At 36.4% G+C, this 26,683-nt stretch overlaps 1 protein-coding gene across 1 annotated transcript in view; it reads right to left on the bottom strand.

Annotated features, from left to right (window-relative positions):
- The window catches only part of TOPAZ1 (testis and ovary specific TOPAZ 1), a 78,777-nt gene that overhangs the window by 39,509 nt on the left and 12,585 nt on the right, over positions 1–26,683 (bottom strand). Inside the window, exons 5-12 of the mRNA XM_064274251.1 lie at positions 16,645–16,709; positions 14,397–14,536; positions 13,172–13,257; positions 11,792–11,917; positions 10,170–10,233; positions 8,294–8,445; positions 7,995–8,087; positions 4,553–4,668 (exon numbers count right to left, since the gene is read on the bottom strand). Of these exons, the coding sequence (XP_064130321.1) occupies positions 4,553–4,668; positions 7,995–8,087; positions 8,294–8,445; positions 10,170–10,233; positions 11,792–11,917; positions 13,172–13,257; positions 14,397–14,536; positions 16,645–16,709 (842 nt within the window). The remainder of the gene's footprint in view (positions 1–4,552; positions 4,669–7,994; positions 8,088–8,293; positions 8,446–10,169; positions 10,234–11,791; positions 11,918–13,171; positions 13,258–14,396; positions 14,537–16,644; positions 16,710–26,683) is intronic.

Below are 26,683 nucleotides of genomic sequence, written 5' to 3' on the forward strand. Positions count from 1 at the left end.
AAGATCAACTTTGTCTCTTCGGACATCCATTTTGGTCTTTTCAGTCTTTCTTTCTTGTCTTTTTAATGACCTCTTGCTTTCTTCACGGATGATGTCCTTGGTGTCATTACTGTTTGATGCGTCAAATCTATTCTTGAGATGGTCTCTAAAGTCAGGTGGAATATGCTCAAGGTTGTACATTGGTTCTTGTTGACTTGCTCTAATTTTCTTCAACTTCAGCTTGAACTTTGCATATGAGCAATTGAAGGTCTGTTCAACAGTTGGCCCTGGCCTTGTTCTCACTGATGACATTGAGCTTTTCCATCATCTCTTTCCAGAGAGGTAGTTGATTTGATTACTGTGTATTACACCCAGTGAGGTCCTTGTGTATAAACCACCAAAAAAACAAAACCCACTACCGTTGAAGTCGATTCCGACTCATAGCTACCCTACATGACAGAGTAGAACTGCCCCATAGAGTTTCCAAGGGGTGCCTGGTGGATTCAAACTGCTGACCTTTTGGTTAGCAGCCGTGGCACTTAACCACTACGCCACCAGGGTTTCCTCCTTGTGTATAGTTACTGTTTATGTTGTTGAAAAAACGTATTTGCAATGAAGAAACTGCTGGTCTTGAAAATTCTACCATGCGGTCTTCAGCGTCGTTTCTATCATCAAGGCTATATCTTCCAACTACCAATCATCCTTCTTTGTTTCCAACTTCTGCATTCCAATCACCAGTAATTATCAATGCATCTTGATTGCATGTCTGATCAATTTCCAAATGCAGAAGTTGGTAAAAATCTTCAATTTCTTGAACTTTGGCCTTAGTGGTTGGTGCATAAATTTAAATAATACTTGTATTAACTGGTCTTCCTATCACTGACAGCGCTGTGCTTCAGGACAGATCCTGAAATGTTCTTTTTGACGATAATGTAGTGCCATTTCTCTTCAATTTGTCATTCTTGGCATATCAAACCATACGACTGTCTGATTCAAAATAGCTAATACCAATCCATTTCATCTCGCTAACGCCTGGGATATCAATGTTTATGCATTCCATTTCATACATGTGGACTTTTAGTTTTCCTAGATTCATACTTTAAACATTCCACATTCCAAATATTAATGGATGTTTGCAGCTTTCTTTTCACTTTCAATCATGCCACATCAGCAAATGAAGGTCCTGAAAGCTTGACTCCATCCCCATCATCAAGGTCCGCTCTACTTTGAGGAAGCGGCGCTTCCCCCAGTTGTACTTTGAATGCCTTCCAACCTGAGGGACTCATCTTCTGGTACTATATTAGACAATGTACTGCTGCTATTAATAAGGTTTTCACTAGCCAATTTTTTCAGAAGAAGACTGCCAGGTCCTTCTTCCTAGTCTGTCTCAGTCTGGAAGCTAAGCTGAAGCCTGTCCACCAAGGGTGACCCTGACCAGTGGCAAAGCTTCTAGTATCATAGCAACATGCAAGCCACCACAGTATGACAAACTGACAGATACATGGTGGTACTTTAAACTAGCTAAATAAAAAGTAAAATCAAAATCAAAGTATGAATGTCCATTAAAACTCACTTCCATTCAAAGGAAACAAAAACCAAAACTCATTTCTAAAGCCTGGCATTGAATAATTAAAGTGTTAGGAACATTCAAATATGAAATATTCTAGATCATACAAAGAACTTCTACAACTCAACAAAAATACAAATAACCCAATTAAAAAAGTAGGCAAAGAGGATCTATATCTCACACGAAAATTAACTCATAATGTATCAAGGACCTAAATATAAAAACTAAAACCGTAAAACTCTTAGAACAAAAACACAGGGGCAAAGCTTTAAGACTTTGTTTCTGATAATGGATTCTTAAATTTGACACCAAAAGCACGAACAAGACAGAATAAATTAGACTTTATCAAAATTAAAAATTTTACGCATCAAAGGACTTTATCAACAAAACGAAGAGAAAACCTACAGATTGACAGAAAATATCTAGCAACTATATATCTGATAATAATCTGTTTTAATATCCAGAATATATAAAGGACCCCTACAACTGAACAAAATGACAAACCCAATTTAAAAAATGGGCGAAGAACCTGAACAGATATTTCTCCAAAGTAGATACATAAATGGCCAACAAGCATGTGAAAAGATGCTCAATGTCATTAGTCATTAGGGAAATGCAAATCAAAATCACAATGAACCAAATGAATCAACAACTACTCTAAAGGAAAGATGAGAAGGTAATGGGGCAGGGAAACTTGATTACTAGAAACAGAACAACCAGAATGGAAATAATGAGAATGCTGATACTTTGTGAAAAATGTAACTAACATCACTGAAGAATCTGTGTAGAAATTGTTAAATGGGAACCCAATTTGCTGTGTAAACTTTCACTAAAAATACAATAAAATATTATTTAAAAAATAAAAATAAAAACCGCGATCGGATACCACTTCACACTCACTAGGATGGCTATTATCAAAAGACAGAGAACAATAAGCGCTAGCAAAGATGGGGAAAAACTGGAACTTTTATCTATTGCTGGTGGCACTGTGATATGGTACAGCCACTGTGGAAAACAGTCTGGTGGTTTCTCAAAAAGTTAAACATAGAATTACCATACGATCCAGCAATTTCACTGCTCCTGATTACGTATCCAAAAGAACTGAATGCAGGAACTCAAAAAGATACTTGCACACCAATATTCACTGCAGCATTATTCACAATATCCAAAAGGTGGAAACAACCCAAGAGTCCATCAACAGATGAATGAAATGGATAAACAAAATGGGGTATAGACATACAATGAAATATTATATCGCCATAAAGAGAAATGAAGTTCTAACACATACTATAACATACTATAACATGGATAAACCTTGAAAACATTATACCAAGTGAAAGAAATCAGACACAAAAGGACAAATACTACAGGATTCCACTTACATAAAATATATAGAAAAGGCAAATGCATAGAGATAGAAAGTTGATTAGTAGTTACTAATGGCTGGGGGTAAGGAGGAATGGGGAGTTACTGTTTAATGGATATGAGTTTCTGTTTGGGATAATGAAAAATTTTGGGAACAGTGGTGATGGTTAAACAACACTATGAATATAATCAAAGTCTTCTTTAAAGCAAACAATAGTTTAGCTTAATTAGTAAAGAATGTCTGCCTTGGCATTGTGCTCTTTTGAAGAACTACCTATATGGGATTAAACTGACAACAACTCGAAAGTGAGATAGGAAACTTAGGGAGTAGTGAGTTTATGTTAAGGTGGGAGGAACAATTCAGAAAAGGAGGGTGAAAATGGTTGCAACACTTGAAGAATGTACTCAATGTCAATGAATTATACATGTAGAAATTGTTGAGCTGGTGTATGTTCTGATGTGTACATTTTCAACAACAAAAAACTGAATAAATTTAAAAAGTTATGGTTCATTTAAATACTTAAAGATTTGTACACTTTTCTCTATGTATGCTATACTTTAGTAACAACTTTTAAAATTAATGGCTTTCTTTTTACTTAACGGTACTACTCTTATAATTACCAAAGGTTAAAAAAAAGTCCCTTGGAGGCCCATTAGCTAAATAGAGAACGTGATGGAGAGGCATTAAGGTATTTCATTAAGCTAACGTAGCAAGAGGGAAACCCTGGTGGCACAGTGGTTAAGTGCTATGGCGGTTAACCAAAACATCGGCACTTAGGATCTACCATCCTTGGAAACTCTATGAGGGTGGTTCTACTCTGTCCTATATGGTTGTTATGAGTCAGAATCAACTCAAGGGCAATGGGTTAACATGGCAAGAAGCGAGTGAAAGAGAAAAAAAGAATTAAGGTAATTTATATACATGTAGGATGGGTGTTACAAATAGTTAATGTGCTTGGCTGGCTGCTAACCCAAAGGTTGGAAGTTCAAGTCCACTTAGAGGTTCCTCAGAAGAAAGGCCTAAAGGTCTACTTTAGAAAAATCAGCTGTGGAAAACCCTGTGGAGCACAGTTCTGCTCTGACACACATGGGGTCGCCATGAGTCAGAATCAACTCAACTGCAGCTGGTATTTTACACATATTAAGAAGAAATGCCTGGTGATCCACTTCTAAAAATCAGCCAGTGAAAACACGATGGATCACAATAGTTCAATCTACAACTGGTCATGGGCACGGTGCAAGAGCCAGGCAGGTTTTGTTCCACTGTGCACGGGGTTGCCATGAGTCAGAGACCAAGTTGACAGCAGCTAACAACAACAACCTATACGTAAAAGTGAGTGTTTTAAGTGGAATTAACTAAGCTGTGAAATACAGAATAAAACAGGCTCCTTTTATACTTGATGCATCAAAATGTTGAGATGAAATGAAGTACTGAGAAAGACTTAGTGAGGCTGGCCAGGAAAGCTGGCTAAAGGCAGCTTGACTAAGATAGGATATAATCAAGAAGTGGGAGAATGGTTAACAATGGGCAACTATCCAGGTGTTCAGACATATGAACAGTGATAAGTATACCACTTCACTCTTTATAAATTCTCATCAAAATACATACATTTCAGCCTTAATTATAATGCTTTTTCTCACCTGGATTTCATTTCCAGAACTGCAGTTATTTCTTGTTTGGAAGCCTGTACTTGGTATAAGAGCTTAACAATATAGTTAAAGTGTTCTGGGTCAAGTACCATCCCAGCCTCAACAAGCTGCAGAGAAGAAAAATAATCATTCTTGTAAAAATGTCAAAGAGTAGGGAAATTGATGTGTGTGAAAGCACTAAAAGACTGATGAACAAAGTAAAACATGGAGACAAGTAAAATTAAAATACTTAAAAAATTTGGAGCATATTTGCTTCAAATATTTGAGAACCACAATAAGATACCCTATTCCAAGATTTCAAAAACAAAAATGAAAACAGTAATTTTGAATTCAAAATTTGATTCTAATTATTTTTTTCCTACTCTCTAAGTTATCTCCACCACTTTATCACCGTACCTCTTGTTTGGTACTCAGTCTGTCTTTTACTATAGGCACTGGTGTTTACACCTCGTCCCTGACTATAAACTTCCTGAGAGGTATTTCTCTTGTGGCTCACCCAGGGCCTGGCCTAGAGAAGAATCAAATAATCACTGATTTCACTTTTAAACATCAATTGTCCCCAGCTTCAATCGAGAAAGTTAACAAGAGAGTATCTGGATGCTTCTGGTGTGAAAATAAATGGATGAGGGGCAGGCCTTTTCTGACAGGTCTTCTAAGACATGATATTTCCTGGGAAGGGCAAGGCAGGTACAGGGTTTTGACCTGGCTGCTAGGAAACCCTGGTGGCATAGTAGTTAAGCGCTACAGCTGCTAACCAAAGGGTTGGCAGTTCGAATCCACCAGGCACTCCTTGGAAACTCTATGGGGCAGTTCTACTCTGTCCTATAGGGTTGCTATGAGTCGGAACCAACTCAACGGCACTGGGTTTGGTTTATTTTTTTTTTGGTCTTACTAGCTGCCTCAAATAATCCTACTGGTCTCTGCCCAAAGGTGTTATGACTAGGTCCTCCAATACTACTCTGGACACGGGCTGGCACCGGTAAGATTAGGAAGTTAAGACTGAGTCAATTGAGGGGTGTTTGAGATTCTGTGGTGCAGTGGTTGAGAGCTTGGCTGCTAACCAAAAGGTTGGCAGTTCAAATCCACCAGCCACTCCTTGGAAGCCCTATGGGGCAGTTCTACTCTGTCCTATTGTGTCGCTATGAGTCGGAATTGACTTGATGGTAATGGGTTTGTTTTGAGATTCCGTAAGCAACATCTTTCCTGGGACTCTTTTATGATTCCATTCTAGCTTTCAGGAAATTTCCCCATTTTAGGAATTACTTAAATATCAAAATGATTTTGGATGTCTGGGATAATGTATGCCTTGCCTCCCCAATCTATATTTAAAAGGAGCACCAGGAAATAAGAATTTAGGGTAGGATAACACAATGGTAGGAAACAGTGTGTGTGTGGGGTGGGGGGGGAACTACCTTGAAATACACTAAAAAAAAAAAAATTAGAATACTCTAATTTAATACTTTTTATTGCCCTTAAAAACATAAGTAAGATAAACCTCAGTGTAAAACTCTATAATTTGGCTGTCAGAATTTGTAATTCATGTATATTCTGAGACAAAATTTCTTTTAATGAAGGATAAGGTAAAATGCTGCTGAGAGAATTTCCCTATCTTTGGATTCTCAGGGAGATGGTCTCAAACCTGGTGGCACTAACCAAAGCAAATAAACCAACTCGTTGCCCTTGAGTCGATTCCGACTCATCCCTTTTAAATGGGTCCTAGAAACTCCCAACCTAGCCCAAATGATTAAACAACTTAAAAAAATTTTGGTGAAAACTTTGTAAAAATAACTGCCTAAAGTCTGTTCTAAACAAAGCCTGCTCTAATCCTTAAACTAGTTATATTAGATCCTCTGGATTCAAAGAGTATTCTATTTCACCTTAAAAAAGGAAAACAGCTCATCTCCTAAATCAGCCAACTCACTACCTTGACAGGTAGTTTTCCAAACCTCATGAAGTAAAGAAGTAAGCACCAAGACTATTTACTGTTAGGCTCCACCACATTCAAAAGGACCACTGTTGGTTTATCTATAAATTTCACTGACCATGCAGTGATTTTTGACTAAATGGACAAGGCCAAACGTACAAGACAACAGTTTAGTTTTCTGGTTAATGACATACTTTAAAAACTCTGCTTTCTAACAATGCTCAAAAACCAGGGTAAATAGAAATTGTTTGCTGACAAACTAGGCAACAACCTAAAGCAGTATAAGACAAGCTGTTAACTTCTCCTTTCTTAATGATATATATGCTGATTAGAAGAGGATGTGATACACTGCTCTAGCAAGAAAGGAAAAGCATCTTCCTCTATGGTAATTATATGGTTTTCATCACCACTGAACTCTAAAATAGTCTCAACAGGGAAAGTGGTACTAGTATCAAACAACTTCTGGAAATAATGACTCTATATTAACCATGCAAAAATGAAATCACTGTCTTTGTCAGACATTCTCCATTACTAGCAAATTTATTTGTACAGTAATTGGAATACGTTTTGCAGAAAGCCAAGTTACTCAGTATCAGACAATTTATAGGCTCCTTACTGAGTTCCATGGAAACCCTGGTGGCTTAGCAGTTACGTGGTACAGCTGCTAAACAAGAGGTCAGCAGTTCAAATCCACCAGGCGCTCCCTGGAAACTCTATGGGGCAGTTCTACTCTGTTCTACAGGGTCGCTATGAGTCGGAATCAACTCAACGGCAGTGGGTTTGGTTTGGTTTTTGGTTTTCACTGAGTTCCTACAAGTACTATAGGTGACTAGTAACTTCTGCTTTGGAAAATTTCCAGGCAAGTAATTCTGTCAAGTTTTGTAATGTGGAATTAGAAGTATTCACTCAAATATTTATTCATATACTAGAGTGGTGCCAATACTACTTCCTAAAGAAAAAAAGCTGGGGCTTTTTCTGCTATTAGGCCTATTTTGAAGTGGGCTGGTTGAAGAGTACTAAACACTAGAAAATATTTATCAAAAGCCAATATTTTAATTTTTTTTATGAAAGCCATAAAATGTTCTTATGTCTCTTTTTTGTTTAGAGGCAAATTTAAAACTAATTCCTAGCTACCACATTTCTCTGACTCTACTTTTTTCGTTTTGGTCATGATCTTCTATTTATATGTTAATTTGTGTATTTATTTTGTTGTAAATACCTCAAGTCTTTCGGGGAAAGAGAATTTTCTTTATTCATCCTTAAGCAGTAGAGATGATTATAGTTTGCAAATCAGAAAACAGTCACCTAGAGGGCTCGGAACTATTTATTTAAGGGGAGGGCTTGATAGCCACTGGAGTCTGTTTATAAAACCTGTTTCAGGTAAAAAAGAATTTTTCTGAAAGTAGAATTCTTTGGCATCCATAACATGAATGAGAAGTGGCTTAAGAATATAATTATTTTCCTGGTGCTTCATTATCAGAGAATAAAAGAGATAAAATCAACCCCTACCTTGCAAAAGATGTCAATTAAAGCAGGTACAGCATTCCTGAAGTTCATAGTGGCCACACGTTCAAATATGTTTAGTAATACTTTCAGAGCAGGCTGGATAAAACAAACAAAAAATTATACTCATTTTCAAGTCTTCTTTCAGTATTCCTTAAGTTTCTCAAACTCATTTACGCTAAACTAAGTGTTCTCTAGGAAGTATTCAACAAACACAGAAATGGAACTGCTAAATTATACACCCAAAGAAATATAACACAGAAATTCACTTTAAATTAAAAAATATGTATTTGTAGGTTACTTACCAGCATTTTCAGCATTATGGTGAAGTTCACTACCTGAAATACTTCTTTCAATAAACAATGTCTGAGTAGAGAATTTAGAAGGTCATTTAGTACTTGTACTTCAAAGTGTATACCTGGAGGGAACTTTCTGTAGTACTCCATAAACATGTTTACTGAAAACGAAAATAAAGTCATTTGCTGCTTTTAAGATATCCATCTTTCTCAATTTTTCTCTATTTAAATACAGGACATACTATTCTAAGTACTATATTTAGAATAGTATAAACTGATTTTCTTGAAAGGCACATTTCTAATATCAGAAATATTTAATAAAAATAAATTAAGCAAAAAGTCAAAAAGGCAATAATATTTGAAATCAGCCAAGCATGTTCACCACTAGCCTGGGAGCTGACTCATGTGCTATCTACAAAGAAGAGGTCTAGATTGCCAAACACATCATGGTCTCCCAGGGAGTGAAACTACTTCAGTCTTGAGCAGTGGCCTACCCACTTGTGAAAAACTATATAGTCTGAAGATGGATGCAGACTATTTTGACACAACCCTTCTTGTTGTTTGAATTCTAACGTTTTGATCCAGTTTATGATTATGGATGGCCTACTAAAAATTATGACAACAATGATTATTTCCCTTTGAGAAAGTATTTTCTTTGTATCAGTTCAATTCCTTAGTTTATTTTCTATACAATAGTTAAACCATGCCCACTTTTTCCCCACTGCTTTTACTAAAATTATTTTAGTTGGCATCAGTTCATTTTTTTTTTTTTCCATTCTTAAATTTCCCTAGTCAAAATCTGTATACCTTAGGTAAAACTGCCCTTGGTAAAAATTATTTTCGGTTTTATTTCTACTTAGAAATATCTATTACTAGCTGGATTACCTGGTGTTGCTTGGGAAAGTCAGTAACTACTGATAAAAGTTCAACAGCACAATAGAATAATTAATGTTGAAGTTACAATTTTTAAATACTTTAATAATATGGTATAATATTATTCAACTTTGTTATAAAGCTCCTTTATATACTAAAACTGTTTTGCCTGGCCAAACAGAGATAAATTCTTGCTGCTATTCACTCTTCAGTATATACACAGCTGTCTATGAAGCAGACCAACGGATAACATGGGAAATTCTGAGTGTCTGCTACTATAACTTATTAATAAAATATTTAAAAAATGTTTTAAAAAAAGGATATTTAGAAACAATCTATGTCAGTCAGGGTGCAAACAGTCCACTAACTGAGACACTACCTTCCTCTTTTTTGTCATTAAGTTCTTTATAAATTTTAATGACTAAAATACCAGTACAATTTCTCCTTTTTAAATGACCTCCTATGGTTAGGCTGTTGGGTAAAAAAAAGTTTGAACATTTTAATAGCTTTTGATATGAAATGATACACTTTTTTAAAAAGTTCCGATAATTCATAATGCCATTTCTCCAATATCTTATCACAACTGGGTACTTCTACTTTTTTTTTTTTTGACTAGAAGCACACAACTCTATTGAACCAGATCAGTAACTACTGGACTTTTCTTTCCAGAACTGTTTCTGATTCTCAAAGGAGGAAATACAATCTCTGCTCATGCCTTAGTCAACAGCTGATTCAGCTCTTGTTATTCTCGTAAGCTGGAATATTTTTGTATGTTACCAATATTAAATCTAAAATACATGAAGCAAATCCCTTTTAAATTTAAATTTCTATGATCAAAACTTGTATCTTTTGTATGTTCTCTGAGTACTCTAAGCCAAGGCATATGTTAGGTAAGGCATTGAGTTTTCACACCTAGAAGGTACTAAATTCACTTTCAAACTATGAGACACAATAGCAGTGCTGGAAACACCCATATTAATGAATTTATATTAACTATTCAATTGTTTAATACCTGCACGTTGTAGCAAACATAACTCATTGATACTTATATATTTCTTAAACACATCCATGCAAACCTGCCAAAGTAACAAAAAATGTAGAATTACCTTCCTATATTTCATAAAAAGAACACAAATTTCAATACTGTTTTTTTGCTTATACCAAAATTAAGTTACCTTAAAGCACTGGAATAAAAAAGTTGATGTTAGGTTAACTCACAGATTTGAAATGCATACCGAATTAATTACAAAATCCTTATTAAGGTCATTTTAAAAATAACCGTTTACTAGTGCAAGGATAAAAACTTTGACCAACAGATTAAATCAGAAAGTCTAGAAATTGACCCACTCATACACAATTAGGAGCCCTGGTGGTTAAGGTTTGGCTGCTAACCAAAAGGTTGGCAGTTCAAATCTACTAGCTGCTCCTTGAAACTCTATGAGGCAGTTCTACTTGATGACAATGAGTTTTTTTTTTTTTACATACAGTTAGCTAATTTATGACATGGGTGACACTGCAATGCAGGGGGAAAGACAGTCTTTTTAATAACATCCACCTGGGAAAAGATATGTATCTTGATCCTTTTCTTACACCATAAACAAAAATCAGTCCTAGATGGATTACAGTGCAAAATTCAGAAAGTAAAGCAATAAAACGTTTAAAGGAAAACATAGGCGAACATCCTTATGATCTTGGCAAAGATTTCTTTAACAGGATGCAAAATGTTAACACCATAAAACAAAAAATAAGTTGACAAACTGGACTATATAAAAGTTAGGAAATTGTTTATCAAAAACACCTCTAAGAGAATGAAACGCAACTTGTGAAGCAGGAAAAGATATTTGCTATATATCTCCAAAAAACGACTTGTACCTGGAATATATAAAGAATTCTGATACATCAGTAAGAAAAAAAAAACCCATGAAATATGGGCAGAAGACTCAGATACTTCCAAAAAAATATGCAAATATCTAATAAATATTTGGATAGAAGTTCAATTTCATTAATCATCAGGGAAATGCAAGTTAAAACACAACGAGGCATCACTACCAACCCAGCAGAATGGCTAAAATTAGAAGGCTGTTGATATGAAAAGCTGACGAGGATGTGAAGCAACCACAAGTCTCAGACACTGCTGATCAAACTGTAATTTGGTACAACCACTCTTGAAAACAGTTTGGCAATATCTATTAAAGTTGAACATATACAGACCTTATAACCCAGCAATTCCGGGATAAACCATTAGAATATGTATTTATTTTCACCAAAAAACATGCAGAGGAATACTGATAGCATCACTATCGTAATATTCAAAACTACCCAACTACCCGTAACAGTAATACATGTCAACAAAATAAATTCTGACATGTTCTCATGATGGAATATTACATTTTAAACAGCAATGAGAAAGAAACATTTATAATTAAGTTAAAAAATATAGATGAATCTCAAAAATACTGAGCAAAAGAATACAGACAACACAAAAGAATACATACTGTGTAATTCTATTTACATAAAACACAAAAGCAGGCAAAGCTCAACTATGCCATTAGAAGTCCATGAAAATCTTAACTAAAATGCATGACTGAGATAGTTTTTAAACAACTTCTACTTCAAGGACTTCATATATTTTACCTTTTCATCCCCTTGCTCAGGGACATGAGCAAACTTGCACTGTGATCGTTCACAGCCACGTAATGTATTAAAGTGAAATTTGCAATATCTATGGGGTATCATTAATCCTAGAGGCTTCTGGAACACCTAGAAAATTAGACAAATTCCCTTTCAGTGTCAACTGCAAAACACTATAATCAAGTGAGAAGGCATTTGAGGCAACCAGAAACATTACATACTTAAAACAGGATCAAGATAAATCAAGATAAGTTGGTTTGCTAATTTGATAAGAAAAAATAAAACTGCATTTTTAAAAATAACAAAAAAATCCACCTAAAGTGATTTATCTGTACATTTTCTCAATTTCCCTTAGTATAAAAAATTCCATATCAAGGTTATTATTTTACTCTACATGTTTTTAAAAGCTTATACATTCCCTCCTCTCATGTACCTGCCCCTACTTTTACAAAAAGTTAATTGTATTATAATATTCATCATATTTCAGACACATTTATTAGGACCAAAAACTCTCCTTGGCTTTTCTGATTAACAGGAGAAGGTAAATGACAGAATTAGAGGTTTTTACAACATGCTTTTCCCATAAACTGCTTTACACTGACAGCTTTCTCCTTCACCAGAAGGAACTATCCTGTATTTCCTGCTTTGGATGCTCCCTCTCTCCTGCCTTCAACCTCTTATGTTATTTGTGAATATCCTGAGTCAATACTTATTTTTTGCCTCTTACCACCAATCCCTATTCTAATATTCACATAATGTCCACAACAGCTAAAAAATGACAATAGACAAGGAAGTCAAAAGGACCCTGTCATGTAATGAATTGGGTCCCTCAAAAATGTGTCTATCAATATTGCTGGGCCATAATTCCTGGTATCCTGTGATTGTCTGCCATTTTGTCATCTGATGTGACTTTCCCATGTGTTGTAAATCCTGGCTCTATGATGTTAATGAGCGGGGAATGGGTGGCAGCTGGGTTGATGAGGCAGGACTCAATCTACAGATTGGATTGTCTTGAGCTAGTTTCTTTTGGGAGATAAAACACAGAAGCGAGCAGAGAGACAGGGGGACCTCATACCACCAAGAAAGCAGTGCTGGGAGCAGAGCGTGTCCTTTGGGCCCGGGGTTCCTGTGTGGAGAAGCTCTTAGTCCAGGGGAAGACTGATGAGAAGGACCTTTTTTCTAGAGCCAATAGAGAGAGAAAGCCGTCCCCTAGAGCTGATGCCCTGAATTTGGACTTTTAACCTACTTTACTGTGAGGAAATAAACTTCTCTTTGTTAAAGCCATCCACTTGTGGTTATTTGTTATAGCAGCACTGAATAACTAAGACAGACCCCAAAGTGAATGTTTTATCAGATTATTTTTTTAAGAAGTGAGGGACTTACCCCTAGATTTTTTTCCCTCTTAAATATTTCACAAGTTTCAGGATTCTGCAAGTTTAGGAGAGAATGTTTTCCTGGAAATCTGAAATCTAGAAATAAATAATGATATTACATACTGATATGTTAAAACTTATTTTTTCATAACACTGAAACAGATGATCACTGCTAACTACATTAATGTAAGTTCACAGACTGTTCTCCATGGTACGTTACTGCGAAATACAGAATGGTTTGGTTACATCTTAGGTGTCCTTAAATATTTCTAAACCTGAATTTTAAACTCACTATACACTGAAAATACTATCTTAAAAGTCTTACACAGCAACACATGATATGGCTCTAAGTTAAACAGACAACTATTACAATGTTTTTCTAAGGGAAGAAAACTACTAACAAACCTAGGGATCCTATCTCTTTTAATGCATGGTCTTTTAAAATGAGAATTAGGACACTTAAAAATGCTCTTTTCTTTTCTAATGATAAAATAACAAATACAACTACTTTTTACTTAAGGTCATTTCATTTTTTACCTTGGCAGCATCAAGATATAATCTGGAACAAGTTGATGTTTTTGGTGCACAGTTTTGCAGTAATTTGCATTATCAAACATGTAAGGCTTTTAAAAATAAAACACGTCACCACTGTGGGCTTGCTGCTGTGGTACCCAACATCAGGCAGCATGAAGTCAGCAACGAGAAGGTACAGAAGAGTGACATGAGCTATGAGCTACTCAAAGCGATTTTATGGTTTCTAAATTATTCTTCAATGTAGTTTGTTTAAAGTATTATGATTTATCAAAAAACTGACACAAATTCTAAAATACATGTACCACCCACCCACTGCCGTACAGTCGATTCCGACTCATAACAACCCTGTAGGACAGAGTAGAACTGCCCCACAGGGTTTCCATGGAGTGCCTGGTGGATTTGAACTGCTGACCTTTTGGTTAGCAGCCACAGTGCTTAACCACTTTGCCACCAGGGTTTCCCCTAAAATACATGTACAAATATACTCAATTAAAATATGAGTATTTTAGCTATGACCTGTAGTTTACTTGTACTACCCCATGACACACTACTTCAGAAACTGTTCTATCTTAATTTTAACAAATTCTATACCTGTTTCAAAAAATTTTTTTAAATCTTTGTTTTTGATGGAAAAATTAGTTCCTATATATTTTTTTTTTATATTACCAAACGCCAACACAATTTTATTAAGAAAACAGTACCATTCATCCAGGGTCTCAGGAGTGTGTCTTCTTGATGAGTACTTAGATTTAAAGGTGGCACTAATAAGCATAGAGGTTTTGAGCCCAGCGCTGCTAACTGACATTCACCAGCCACGATGTCGGCATTTTTAGAATTTTTGCTGAGTGAGCATAAAAAACAAAATTAGAATTTACATTTATTTTTAAGACACTGAAGTAATGAGAATCAAATAAGCAGAAAAACAACCTAATGCTACCCACATTACACACTATGACTCTTCAATACTCAAGGACTCTTATCACCTGATTATCAATACGTTGTTCCTGTCTTCTTAACTAGAAAACTAATTATTGTTAAATGGTTTGGGTACGGCTAGGAGTGGGGTAGGCATACGGAGTTTAAACTGGAGTAAAACATTTTGACCATGCCAGACAAAATGTTTGAGGAGGAACTAGGCTACTGTTCTAATTCAGGAAAGGTCACCCAGTTAATTTATTGATAGTGCTGAAATAAATGAGGTATAAATTTCCTCCAGGACAAATACATGCAATCAATCTATACAGGTACTTAAGAGCTTCCTTTGGAGAGAAGTGTAAAAACGTTAATGTTCCAGGGTTGTTGCCTTAAAAAGCTTTGTCTGTATTCTAATACATGAGCTCCTACATAACCATTTTAGAAAATTTTAATCTGGAGGCCCCTTATATAGAAAAATAAAGAACTTAAGCAAGGAGGAGGGATACAAGTACCTTAGAGCTGAGGAAGAGATATAAATGAATTTATTTTTAAGAGAAAGACTTACAACCTATCTCAGATACTATAATCTTTTATCTTAAGAACAGTTCTAACAAGCTTTTTTAGCTGGTTTTCTGGGCTAGAGACAAGAAAAAATATAAAAGCAGGGGCCACACCTTACAACAAATGAAATTTGGAAGCAGTGATGGAGTTAAGCAATTTCCCACAAAATAGAGATATTCATCTTTCTCCTCAACTTGGGTTATCAACTGATATGTATATTCAACACACTGACCCCCCCCAAACAAAGCAAAAAACAGTAACATAAAACAAAGAAATAAGAATTAAGGAGTTCTATAAAAAAAAAAAAAATTATTTTTAATTTTTTTTATAGATGGAAGAGATTATCTAGAACAATTCTTTTACTTTTGATTGGATGACTAAAGTCCAGGGTGATACAGTGACTTGCCCAATGTCACACTGCTGGTCACTGCTGGTAGAGTGAAATTGATGATAAATCTCTGAAGGTTTTGCAATGACACTACTCTAGCTTCTAAGCTAAATTTTTTCAATAGGAAAAAAATAGTTAACCTTGTCACTTTTCCTTTTTAAGATCTCTAAATGGTCATGGACCACACTGGGCTTCTGTGCCGATCTAATTCTTACCTAGTCTTTTCCTTAACACAGTGGTTCTCACACTTGAGCATACATCAGGATCAGCTGGAGTCTCGTTCAAACACAGGCTGATGGCCCCCATCTCCAGTTTCTGATTCAGTAGGTGTGGGGTGGGGCCTAAAAATCTGCATTTCTAACAAGTTCCCAGGTGATGCTGCTGCTCCAGAGACCCCTTCCTTTATAAACAACTGAAAAGAATCTGAACAGATTCGCTTGGCCTGAGCTTGCCTCACCAGCCAAGTGGGGAGGTGGGGAGTGAATCAGATGATCTCCAAGGTGTCTTCCAACTCTAATTTGGTATTTTCATGTGCTCTAGTGAGTACACTGCAACTCTCAGCACTCATCACTATATCCATATAAGTTACCTGCAAACTGCAATGTTCATCTGATTTTGGCTACTCTTACTCTCAGACTAAGTGGAAAGGTCTGGCAGTCTACTTCCGAAAATCAGTCAAAGAAAACACTACGGATATCATGTTGGTCTAATTTGATCATGGGGATTGCTCAGGACTGGGCAGTGTTTTGTTGCATTGCCTGAGGCCAACTCAATGGCAGCTAACAACAATAACACCCTCATAAAAGTCACATATAAACCCTTTCTTCTTTTATTTTCTCACTAGTTCTTATTCCTTCCTCAAAAAATATTTTAATGGTTCAAAAAACTTAATGACAGTTTTAAGGATTCAAATTCACACTGGGGTAACTTAAAATACTCATTTATCTGGGTATATGTGACACATTAATTAAATCATACCCACGTATGGCATTATGGCATAGTAGCACAAGCATATATACACTCAAAGATACAAATGAGATTAGTGACTATTTTAAAGTGATGTAATTAGAAATGGTATTACAGACCTTTTGCAGACTTCATAAATATTTTCCTTTTCTTCTTTAATGGCCACCTTGCCTGGAAATATACCCTGTGAACAGATTATGGTTAAATAAATACAAGTGAATATCTCTGTATTCTATATTAAGCTATGAGGCTTACTATATTTATTAGTAGGTATTAGATGTCAATTAAACAACTAGTTTATGGCCAACTCTGAAAAAAGTTCTACTCTATATTATTTAAAATAATGAGTATTGATTTAAAATTTTCCACTGTTACTTAGGCACAAAATGAATATAAACCAATTCTTTTTTTCAGCTTTTGATAAACACACTGCCGTTGAGTCAATTCTGACTCATAGCAGCCTTATAGGACAGCAGAGAACTCCCCCATAGAGTTTCCAAGGCACACCTGGTGGATTCGAACTGCTGACCTTTTGGCTAGCAGCTATAGCACTTAACCACTACGCCACCAGGGCTTCCCAGCTTTGTTATCACCTTTAATTATACAAGCCACCATTTCAAATTATCATTGATAATTAAAGCTGTTGTGTTTCTTTTTATTCAAGGGAAAAAAGCTTTTAGTGATTTTTATTTTTAGGTAGTTATTTATGAACACAGATGAAATTTATTTTTCATCAGAAATATTTAAACACATTTTCAATATTAAAGTATTTCACAAGGAGCATACTGGGAATTGTGACTTTCTAACCGCAAAAAAATTATACACGCTCAAATATTAAACTTTGACAAAACAGACAACTAGAAAATAAACCTCCAAATGAACCATCTCTCCCGTAGTCAAAGATAACTACTTGATATCTTTGTTTATATCTGTCTAGTCTTTTTTAAAGCACATAATCATATTTTATAATGCTGGCACTTCACTGTATATACTATTAGAACTCTTAGGAGGAAAACTAAAAGAATCAACTGAGAAACATGAATCATTAACAAATGGAAAGACATACCATATTCTTGGATGAGAATATTTAATGACAAAGATGTTAATTCCCTCCCAATTAATTTATACATTTAAAAAACTACTTTAAATGTGAGTTTAATGCATTCTTAGAAGAATAAGCCAAACCAAACCCAACACTGTAGAGTTGATTCCAGCTCACAGCAACCCTGTAGGACAGAGGAGAGCTGCCCCATAGTATGTCCAAGGCTATAATCTTTACCGGAACAGGCTGCCACATCTTTCTCCCATGGAATGGTTGGTGGCTTAGAACCGCCAACCTTTTGGTTAGCAACTGAGTGCTTAACCACTGTGCCACCAGGGCTCCTCCCTCATAAGAATACGTGAGGGAAAAAACCAGAAAATATTTTAATATCTTTTAAAGCAAGCCTTCCTAATTTTTATTTTTAAGTTAATTAATAGAATGGTATTAGAACAGGAATTAAACAATCAACAAACCAAAAAGGAAGTTAAGGAATAGTTCCATACATAAAAATTTTGAATTTATTAAAGATGGTGTGATGGTTACTTTTATGTATCACCTGAGCTAGGGTCTGGTACCCAGTCGTTTGCTCAAACAGTAGCCTAGATCTGTTACGAAGCAGTTACATGTGATTAGATCAGCTGACTTTAAGTAAAGCAGTGCGGTGCAATAAATTATTTAATATGTCCCTTCTAGCCATTGTTTTTCTAACACCCACCAAATAACTGGGTGGGACTACGCACATGAGCTGCTTGTGGCCCAGCAGGGCAATGGATAGTTTGCTGATAATGTAAATAAGGTGCACTGCATCCTTGTGGGAGTGGGACCATGCAAACAAGGTATATGTAACCCTAACGAGGGGATTGGTCAATTTTCCCATTCTGCTAGGCTTAAAATGAGCCATCCCAGGGGTAGGAAGGGAGGAGCTCAACTCCACCAAGAAAGAACAGCCAGGAGTGGAGTGTGTCCTTTGGCCCTGGGATCCCTGCGCTGAGAAACTTCTAGATCCAGGAGAGAGAGAAGAGCTGTAACATGGAAGACAGAGAGATATAGCCACACAAGACAGCTGTGGTGAGGCTCCCTAGCTCACAGAGCAAGAAAGCTGAGCACCTTTGGGCATGAAGCTTACTAGCAGAGTGCGGTGTTTCTAGGCACTTATCAGCAGAGCTAAAGGAACTTTGTTAACACTTGCCAGAGCAGGGCAGAAGCCAGGCCGGGAGCCAAGACGACAAGGAGCCAGAGAGAGGTGTGCCTGCCGGCTCAGTTAAGAAGTAGCTGTTCTGATTGAAGAACTGTATCCTGAGCATTCCTGAACCTGAATTATAACCTGCTGCTTTCCTAATAAACCCCATAATTGTGAGTATTGTCTGTGAGTCCTATGTGGCTGTGGCAATGAATTATTGAACCCAGCAGAGAAGTAGAGAGGTCTGTGGAAGGGATGACTGGTGTCAGAACTGGTAAAAAGGGGAGACAAATGAGGCATGTCAGAACTCTGATTCATAGGAATCAGCCTTGGGCTGTTGATCTTGATTCTCCTTCCTCTTTGTAAAGTTAAAGCAAGTCAGGCACTGCCTCTGTGTTATTCTTACAAGCAGATTACCGTACATAATGTGAGTGGGCCTCATTCAATCAGTTGAAGGCCTTAAGAGCAAAAAGGGAGTTTTCCCAGAGAGTATTCTGCCTCTACACTATAAACAGACATATCCCCAGAACTCCCTTATCCTTCCTGCTGCTTGACCTACGGATTTTGGACTTGTCCGCCCCCTACAACGTGTGGGCTAATTCCTTAAAGTAATGCTATCACTTTCTCTGTGTGTATGTGTATATATATACATATATATATATATATAAATATCCTACTGGTTCTGTCTCCCTAGAGAACTCTCACTAAGGCAGATGGCATTTAAAATTTGTAAGAAAATGGTAGTAGAAAAACTGGCTTATCAACTGGATACAAAATAAGCTTGGTCCCAACTAACCATAAGCTAAAATACATGTTAGATTCATTAAAGATTTAAATCTTAAAAAAAAAAAAAATTCTGAAAGTAGGAAAAGAAAACAAAGGCAAATATCTGCACAATTTGGAGGGTGGGGAAAGCCTAAGCATGACACCGAAGTACAAACCATGAAGTAGGATAACAGGCTTAACTACACAAATTTCAAATATTTTCATACGCTCAGAGATTAAAAAGAATAGAAGGGATTGTTTCCATACTCTCTCAAAGCAAATTTAGATTTAAAAAAAAATTAAACTTAATAAATGATACCCATAAAAAGTCTAGAAGAAAATCTGGAAGAAAACTTCTAATCATGAAATAATGGTTTCTTAAAATACGACTCATAACTCGGAAACCATAAAAGAAAACTGATAGATTTGATTAAATAAAAATGAAAAGCTTCTTCAAGGTAGGAAGCTCCTAAACCAAGTCAAAACTCAAATAAAAACCCAGGAAAAAAGTGTAGTAACATATGAAAATATGAAGAGTTTCTACAAATAAAAAAGACCAAAATCCCGGAAGAAAAAACAAAACCTGTAAAAGTTGAACACCCTGTTCAAAAATGAAAGCAAAATACAGATATTTTCAGATATACAAAGGCTGAAAGAATTTTTATTACTAGCAGACACACATTATAAGAAAAGTTGATGGATGTGCTTTAGGCAGAAGAAAAATGTTACCAGATGGAAATATGCATCTACAAAAAAGGAGTGAGGAGCACTGAAAATGGTAACCACATGAGAAAAGACATATGCTTGTTTTCTTATTATTTAAACATCTTTAAAAAATAACTGACAAAGAAAAAAAAGCTACTGTATTTTGAGGTTCTAACATATATATATAATGAGTAAACAGCTTGACAAACAATAGCATAAAGACTGGATAGGAAGAAATGGAGGTATACTATCATAAAGTTAATCAATAAGTGCTATAATTTCATTTGAAAGTAAACTGTGTTTAGTTAAAAATGTATAGTACAAACTCTAAAACAACCACTAAAAAAAAAAAAGCCATAGCTAGTAAGTCAAAAACAGAGACTAAATTGAATCATAAAATATACTCCACTAATGCAACAGAAAGCAAAAATCAAAACAAAAACAGAAAAGGGAACAAAGAACAGATGGGACAAATAGAAAACAGAGCAAAATGACAGATTTAATTCTAACCATATTAATGATATTAAATGTGTACAAACACTCAAATTAAAAGATAGAAATTGTTAGATTGGATAAAAAAAGAAGCAAGACTCAACTCTATGCCGCCTGAAGGAAACACACTTTAAGTATACAGACACAAGTTAAAAGGATAGAAAAATACTATGTGCTAACCCTAGTCAAAAGAAAGCTGGATTGGCTACATTAATATCATATAAAGTAGATTTCGGAGCAAAGGTCCTTATAAGGGATAGAAAAGGTTATTTGACAATAACAAAGGAGTCAATTCATCAAGGGAACAAAAGAACCCTACATGTTTATGTACTTAATAACAGAGCTTCAAAATACATAAAGCAAAATCTGGAAGAACTGGTAGGAAAAGTAGACAAGCCTAAAATTATGTTAAGATTTGAACACCCCTTGCTCGATATTTGAACACTTAATTGTGCTTGGAACCTGTACAGACCAAGAGGCAGTTGTTGGAACAGAACACGGGGATAATGCATGGTAAAACCAGGGAAGTTATCTGTTGGGGCTGTATCCTTTCACCATACTTATTCAACCTGTATGCTGAGCAAATATTCCGAGAAGCCAGACTACATGAAGAAGAACGCAGCATCAGGATTAAAGAAAGACTCACCAACAACCTGAGTTATGCAGATAACGCAACCTTGCGTGCTGAAAGTGAAGAGCACTTGAAGCACTTACTGATGAAGATCACAGACTACAGTCTTCAGTATGGATTACACCTCAACATAAAGAAAACAGAAATCCTCACAACTGAACCAATAAGGAACATCACGATAAACAGAGAAAACACTGAAGTTGTCAAGGATTTCATTTTACTTGGATCCACAATCAACACCCATGGAAGCAGCAGTCAAGAAATCAAAAGATGCATTGTATTGAGCAGATCTGCTGTAAAAGGCCTCTTTAAGGTGTTAAAAAGTAAAGATATGACTTTGAGGACTAAGGTGCACCTGACCCAACCCACTGTATTTTCAATTGCCTCACAGATATGACAGCAGTGGGTTTTTTCATATGTATGCAAAAGCTGGACAATGAATAAGGAAGACCTAAGCAGAACTGATGCCCTTTAATTGTGGTGTTAGCAAAGAATACTGAATATACAAGGAAGAACGAACACATTTGTCTTGGAAGAAGTATAGTCAGAATGCTCCTTAGGAGTATGGATGCTGAGACCACCTCATGTACTTTGGACATGTTATCAGGTGGGACCAGTCCCTGGAGAATGACATCATGCTTGGTAAAGTAGAGGGTCATCAAGAAAGAGGAAAACTCTCTATGAGATGGGCTGACACAATGGCTGCAACAATGGGCTCAAACATAGCAACAACTGTGGGATGGCACAGGACCGGGCAATGTCTCGTTCTGTTGTACACAGGGATGCCATGAGTCACAACTGACTAGAGGGCACCTAACAACAACAACGATACTATCAACCAATTTGACCTGATTGACACATACAGAACACTCCACCCAACAAGAACAGACTACACATATTTTCAAGTGTACATAAAACATTAACAAGATAGACCATTTTACAAAATTCAAAACAAGTCTCTCAAATTATTAAAATCTCTAAAATACGTTCTTTGACCACAATATGATTAAATTAGAAGTCAATAACAACAAAATACATGGAAAATGCTCAGATATTAAGACATAACAAACTTTCAAATAGCCAATGGGTCAAAGAAAAACTCAAAAGAAATTAAGACATATTTTGAACTGAATGAAGATTAAAACACATCATACCAAAACTTGTGGCATGCTGTCCCTATTTGTAGATGACATGACTGTCTATAAAGAAAAAGCCTAAGGAACCTAGAAAAAAACCTTCTAGAGCTAAATATGTGATTTCTTAGCTAATAGAGGTAACAATGTTACAGGATATAAGATAAACATACAAAATTAAATTGTATTTATATATACTAGCAATGGATACTATAATTTAAAGTATATTTATAATCACTCAATAAATATATTTAGGTATAAAAATTTAACAAAGTACAGAACTTTTATCCTGAAAACTATACAATGCTGAAACAATGAAGAAATCAAAGAAGAGCTAAATAAATGGAGAGACATTACATGTTCATAGATTAGAAGCTTCAACATAGTAAAGATGCCAATTCTCCCCAAATTGATCGACAGGTCTAACACAATTCAATTACTACCATGTTGTTATTGTTAGGTGCCATCAAGTTGGCTCCGACTCACAGGGACCCTGTGTACAAAAGAACGAAAACACCGCCTGGTCCTGTATCATCCTCACAATTGCCACTTTATGCTTGAGCCCACTGTTGGAGCCACTGTGTTAATCCATCTCACTAAGGGTCTTCCTCTTTTCCGCTGACCCTCTACTACCAAGCATGATGATGATGTCCTTCTCCAGAGACTGATCCCTCCTGACAACATGTCCAAAGCATGTGAGACGTATGTGAGACGCAGTCTTGCCATCCTTGTTTCTAAGGAACATTCTGTTTGTACTTCTACGGCAGATTTATTCATTCTTTTGGCAGTCCATGGTTTATTCAATATTCTTTGCCAACACCAAAATTCAAAGGCATCAATTCTTCTTCAGTCTTTCTTATTCATTGTCTAACTTTCGCATGTATACGAGGCGAATGATAACACCAGCCTTCAAGGTGACATCTTGGCTTTTCAACACTTTAAAGAGATCTTTTGCAGGAGATCTGCCCAATGCAACGCGTCTTTTGATTTTTTGACTTTTGCTTCCGTGGGTGTTGACTGTGGATCCAAGTAAAATGAAATCCTTGACAACTTCAATCTTTTCTCTGTTTATCACGATGCTGCTTACTGGTCCAGTTGTGGGCATTTTTGTTTTCTTTATGTTGAGGTGTAACCCATACTGAAGGGTTTGGTCTTTGATCTTCATCAGTTAAGTGCTTCAAGTCCTCTTCAGTTTCAGCAAGCAAGGTTGTGTCATCTGCATAATGCAGATTGTTAATGAGTCTTCCTCCAATCCTGATGCCCCGTTCTTCTTCATATAGTCTGGCTTCTCGGATTATTTCCTCAGCATACAGACCGAATAGGTATGGTGGAAGGATACAACCCTGATGTACATCTTTCCTGATTTTAAACCACACAGTATCCCCTTCTTCTGTTCCAACAACTGCCTCTTGATTTATGTACAGGTTCCTCTGAGCACAATTAAGTTTTCTGGAATTCCCATTCTTAGCAATGTTATCCATAATTTGTTATGATCCACACAGTCAAATGTTTTGCATAGTCAACAGAACACAGGTAAACATCTTTCTGATATTTTCTGCTTTTAGCCAGGATCCATCTGACATCAGCAGTGATAGCCCTGGTTCCACATCCTCTTCTGAATCCAGCTTGAATTTCTGGCAGATCCCTGTTGATACACTGCTGCAGCCGCTTTTGAATGGTCTTCAGCAAAATTTTCCTTGTGTGTGATATTAATGATATTGTTTGGTATTTTCCACATTTGGTTGGATCACCTTTCTTGGGAACAGGCATAAATATGGATCTCTTCCAGTTGTTTGGCCAGGTAGCTGTATTCCAAATTTCTTGGCATAGACAAGTGAGCACTTCTGGTGCTGCATCTGTTTGCTGAAACATCTCAACTGGTATTCCGTCAATTGCTGTGGCCTTGTTTTTGGCCAATGCCTTCACTGCAGCTTAGACGTCTTCCTTCAGTACCATCAGCTCCTGATCGTATGCTACCTCCTGAGAGGGCGGAATGTCGACCAAATCTTTTTGGTAGAGTGACTGTGTATTCCTTCCATCTTCTGTTGATACTTCCTGCACCATTTACTATTTTCCCTGTAGAATCCTTCACTATTGCAACTTGAGGCTTGAATTTTTTCTTCAATTCTTTTAGCCTGAGAAATGCTGAGTGTGTTCTTCTCCTTTGATTTTCTATCTCCAGGTCTGTGCACATATCATTAAAATACTTTGTCTTCTCAAGCTGCCCTTTGAAATCTTAAGTTCAGCTCTTTTACTTCATCATTTCTTCAGCTTTAGCTACTCGACGTTCAAGATCAAGTTTCAGCATCTCTTCTGACATCCATTTTAGTCTTTTTTTCTTTCCTGTCTTTTTAAGTGACCTCTTGCTTTCTTCATGGATGATACCCTAACGTCATTCCACAACTCATGTGGTCTTCGGTCATTAGTGTTCAGTGCATCAAATCTATTCTTGAGATGGTCTCTAAATTTAGCTGGGATATATTCAAGGTTGTACTTTGGGCCTTGTGGAGTTGTTCTAATTTTCTTCAGTTTCAACTTGAACTTCCAAATGAGCAAATGATAATTTGTTCTGCGGTCAGCCCCTGGCCCTGTTCTGACTGATGATATTGAGCTTTTCCAATGTCTCTTTCCACAGATGTAGCTGATCTGACTCCTGTGCATGCCATCTGGGGAGGTCCACATGTATAGCTGCTGTTTATGTAGTTGAAAAAATGTATTTGCAATGAAGAAGTCGTTGGTCTTGCAAAATTCAATCATGCAATCTCTGGCATCATTTCTATCATCAAGGCCGTATTTTCAACTACTGATCCTTCTTCTTTTGTTTCCAACTTTTGCATTCAAATCACCAGTAATTATCGTGCATCCTGATTGCACGGTTGATCAATTTCACACTGTAGAAGTTGGTAAAAATCTTCAATTTCTTCATCCTTGGCCATAGTAGTTGGTACGTAAATTTGAATAATAGTTGCATTAACTGGTCTTCCTTTTAGGTGTATGGATATTATCCTATCACTGACAGTGTTGTACTTCAGGATAGATCTTAAAACTTTTTTGACGAATGCAAATGCCATTCCTCTTCAAGTTGTCATTCCCGGCATAGTAGACCATGACTGTCCAATTCAAGATGGCCAATACCAGTCTATTTTAGCCCACTGATGCCTAGGATATTGATGTTTATGCGTTCCATTTCATTTTTGACGATTTCCAATTTCCCTAGATTTGTACTTCATAAATTCCATGTTCCAATTATTAATGGATGTTTGAAGATGTTTCGTCTCATTTTGAGTCATGTCACATCATTCCCTTTCCTTGAACAAAATGAACTCCGACCATAAAAAAAGCAGTCAAACAATTTTGTGGATTGTTTTTAAAAGAGCTAATACTGAAAAAGTCTATATTCTTAAAATATTTACAGTGTTAGGAACTTGGTGAATTTTGGAAAACATTTACTTAATTCTATCCTGGCAGGAATGAATGAGTCAAGTCTTCTCCTAAGGTTTAAGTAGAACAGAGTATAAACTGTTTTCTATTTTCTTTTTTTTAAATTTCATTGTGCTTTAGGTGAAAGTTTACAGGGCAAATTAGTTTCTCAGTCAAAAATTTATACACAAATTGTTTTGGGACATTGGTTACAATCCTTGCAATGTGTCAGCACTCTCCCCCTTTTCTTTTCCACCCAGTTTCTTTGTGTCCATTTGTTCAGCTTTCCTGTCCCTTCCTGCCTTTTCATCTTTGCTTTTGGGCAGGCGTTGCCAATTTGGTCTTGCATACTTAATTGAACAAAAAAATGTTTCTCACACGTGTTACTGCTTGTTTTATAGGCCTGCCTAATCTTTAGCTGAAAGGTGGACTTCAAGAGTGGCTTCAGTTCTGAGTTAGCAGGGTGTCTGGTGGCCACAGTCCCAGAGGTTCCTGCAGTCTCTGTCAGACCAGTAAGTCTGATCCTTTTTTGTGGATCTGGATTTGTTCTACATTTTTCTGTCTAGGACCATCTATTGTGATCCCTGTCAGAGTGACTGTTGGTGGTACCCAGGTACCATCTAGTACTTCTGGGCTCAGCCTGTCTTCTATTTTCTAATGGTTAGAGCAAGGGTTGTCAAAAACTATGGCCCACGGGCTACCTGATTTTATAAATAAAGTTTTATTTGACACAGCTATCCCTATTCAATTACATATTGTCTATGGTTTCTTCCACACTACAAAGGCAGAG

This window comes from Loxodonta africana, chromosome 22, assembly GCF_030014295.1.
Source record: "Loxodonta africana isolate mLoxAfr1 chromosome 22, mLoxAfr1.hap2, whole genome shotgun sequence".
In the NCBI taxonomy this organism is placed as follows: domain Eukaryota; kingdom Metazoa; phylum Chordata; class Mammalia; order Proboscidea; family Elephantidae; genus Loxodonta; species Loxodonta africana.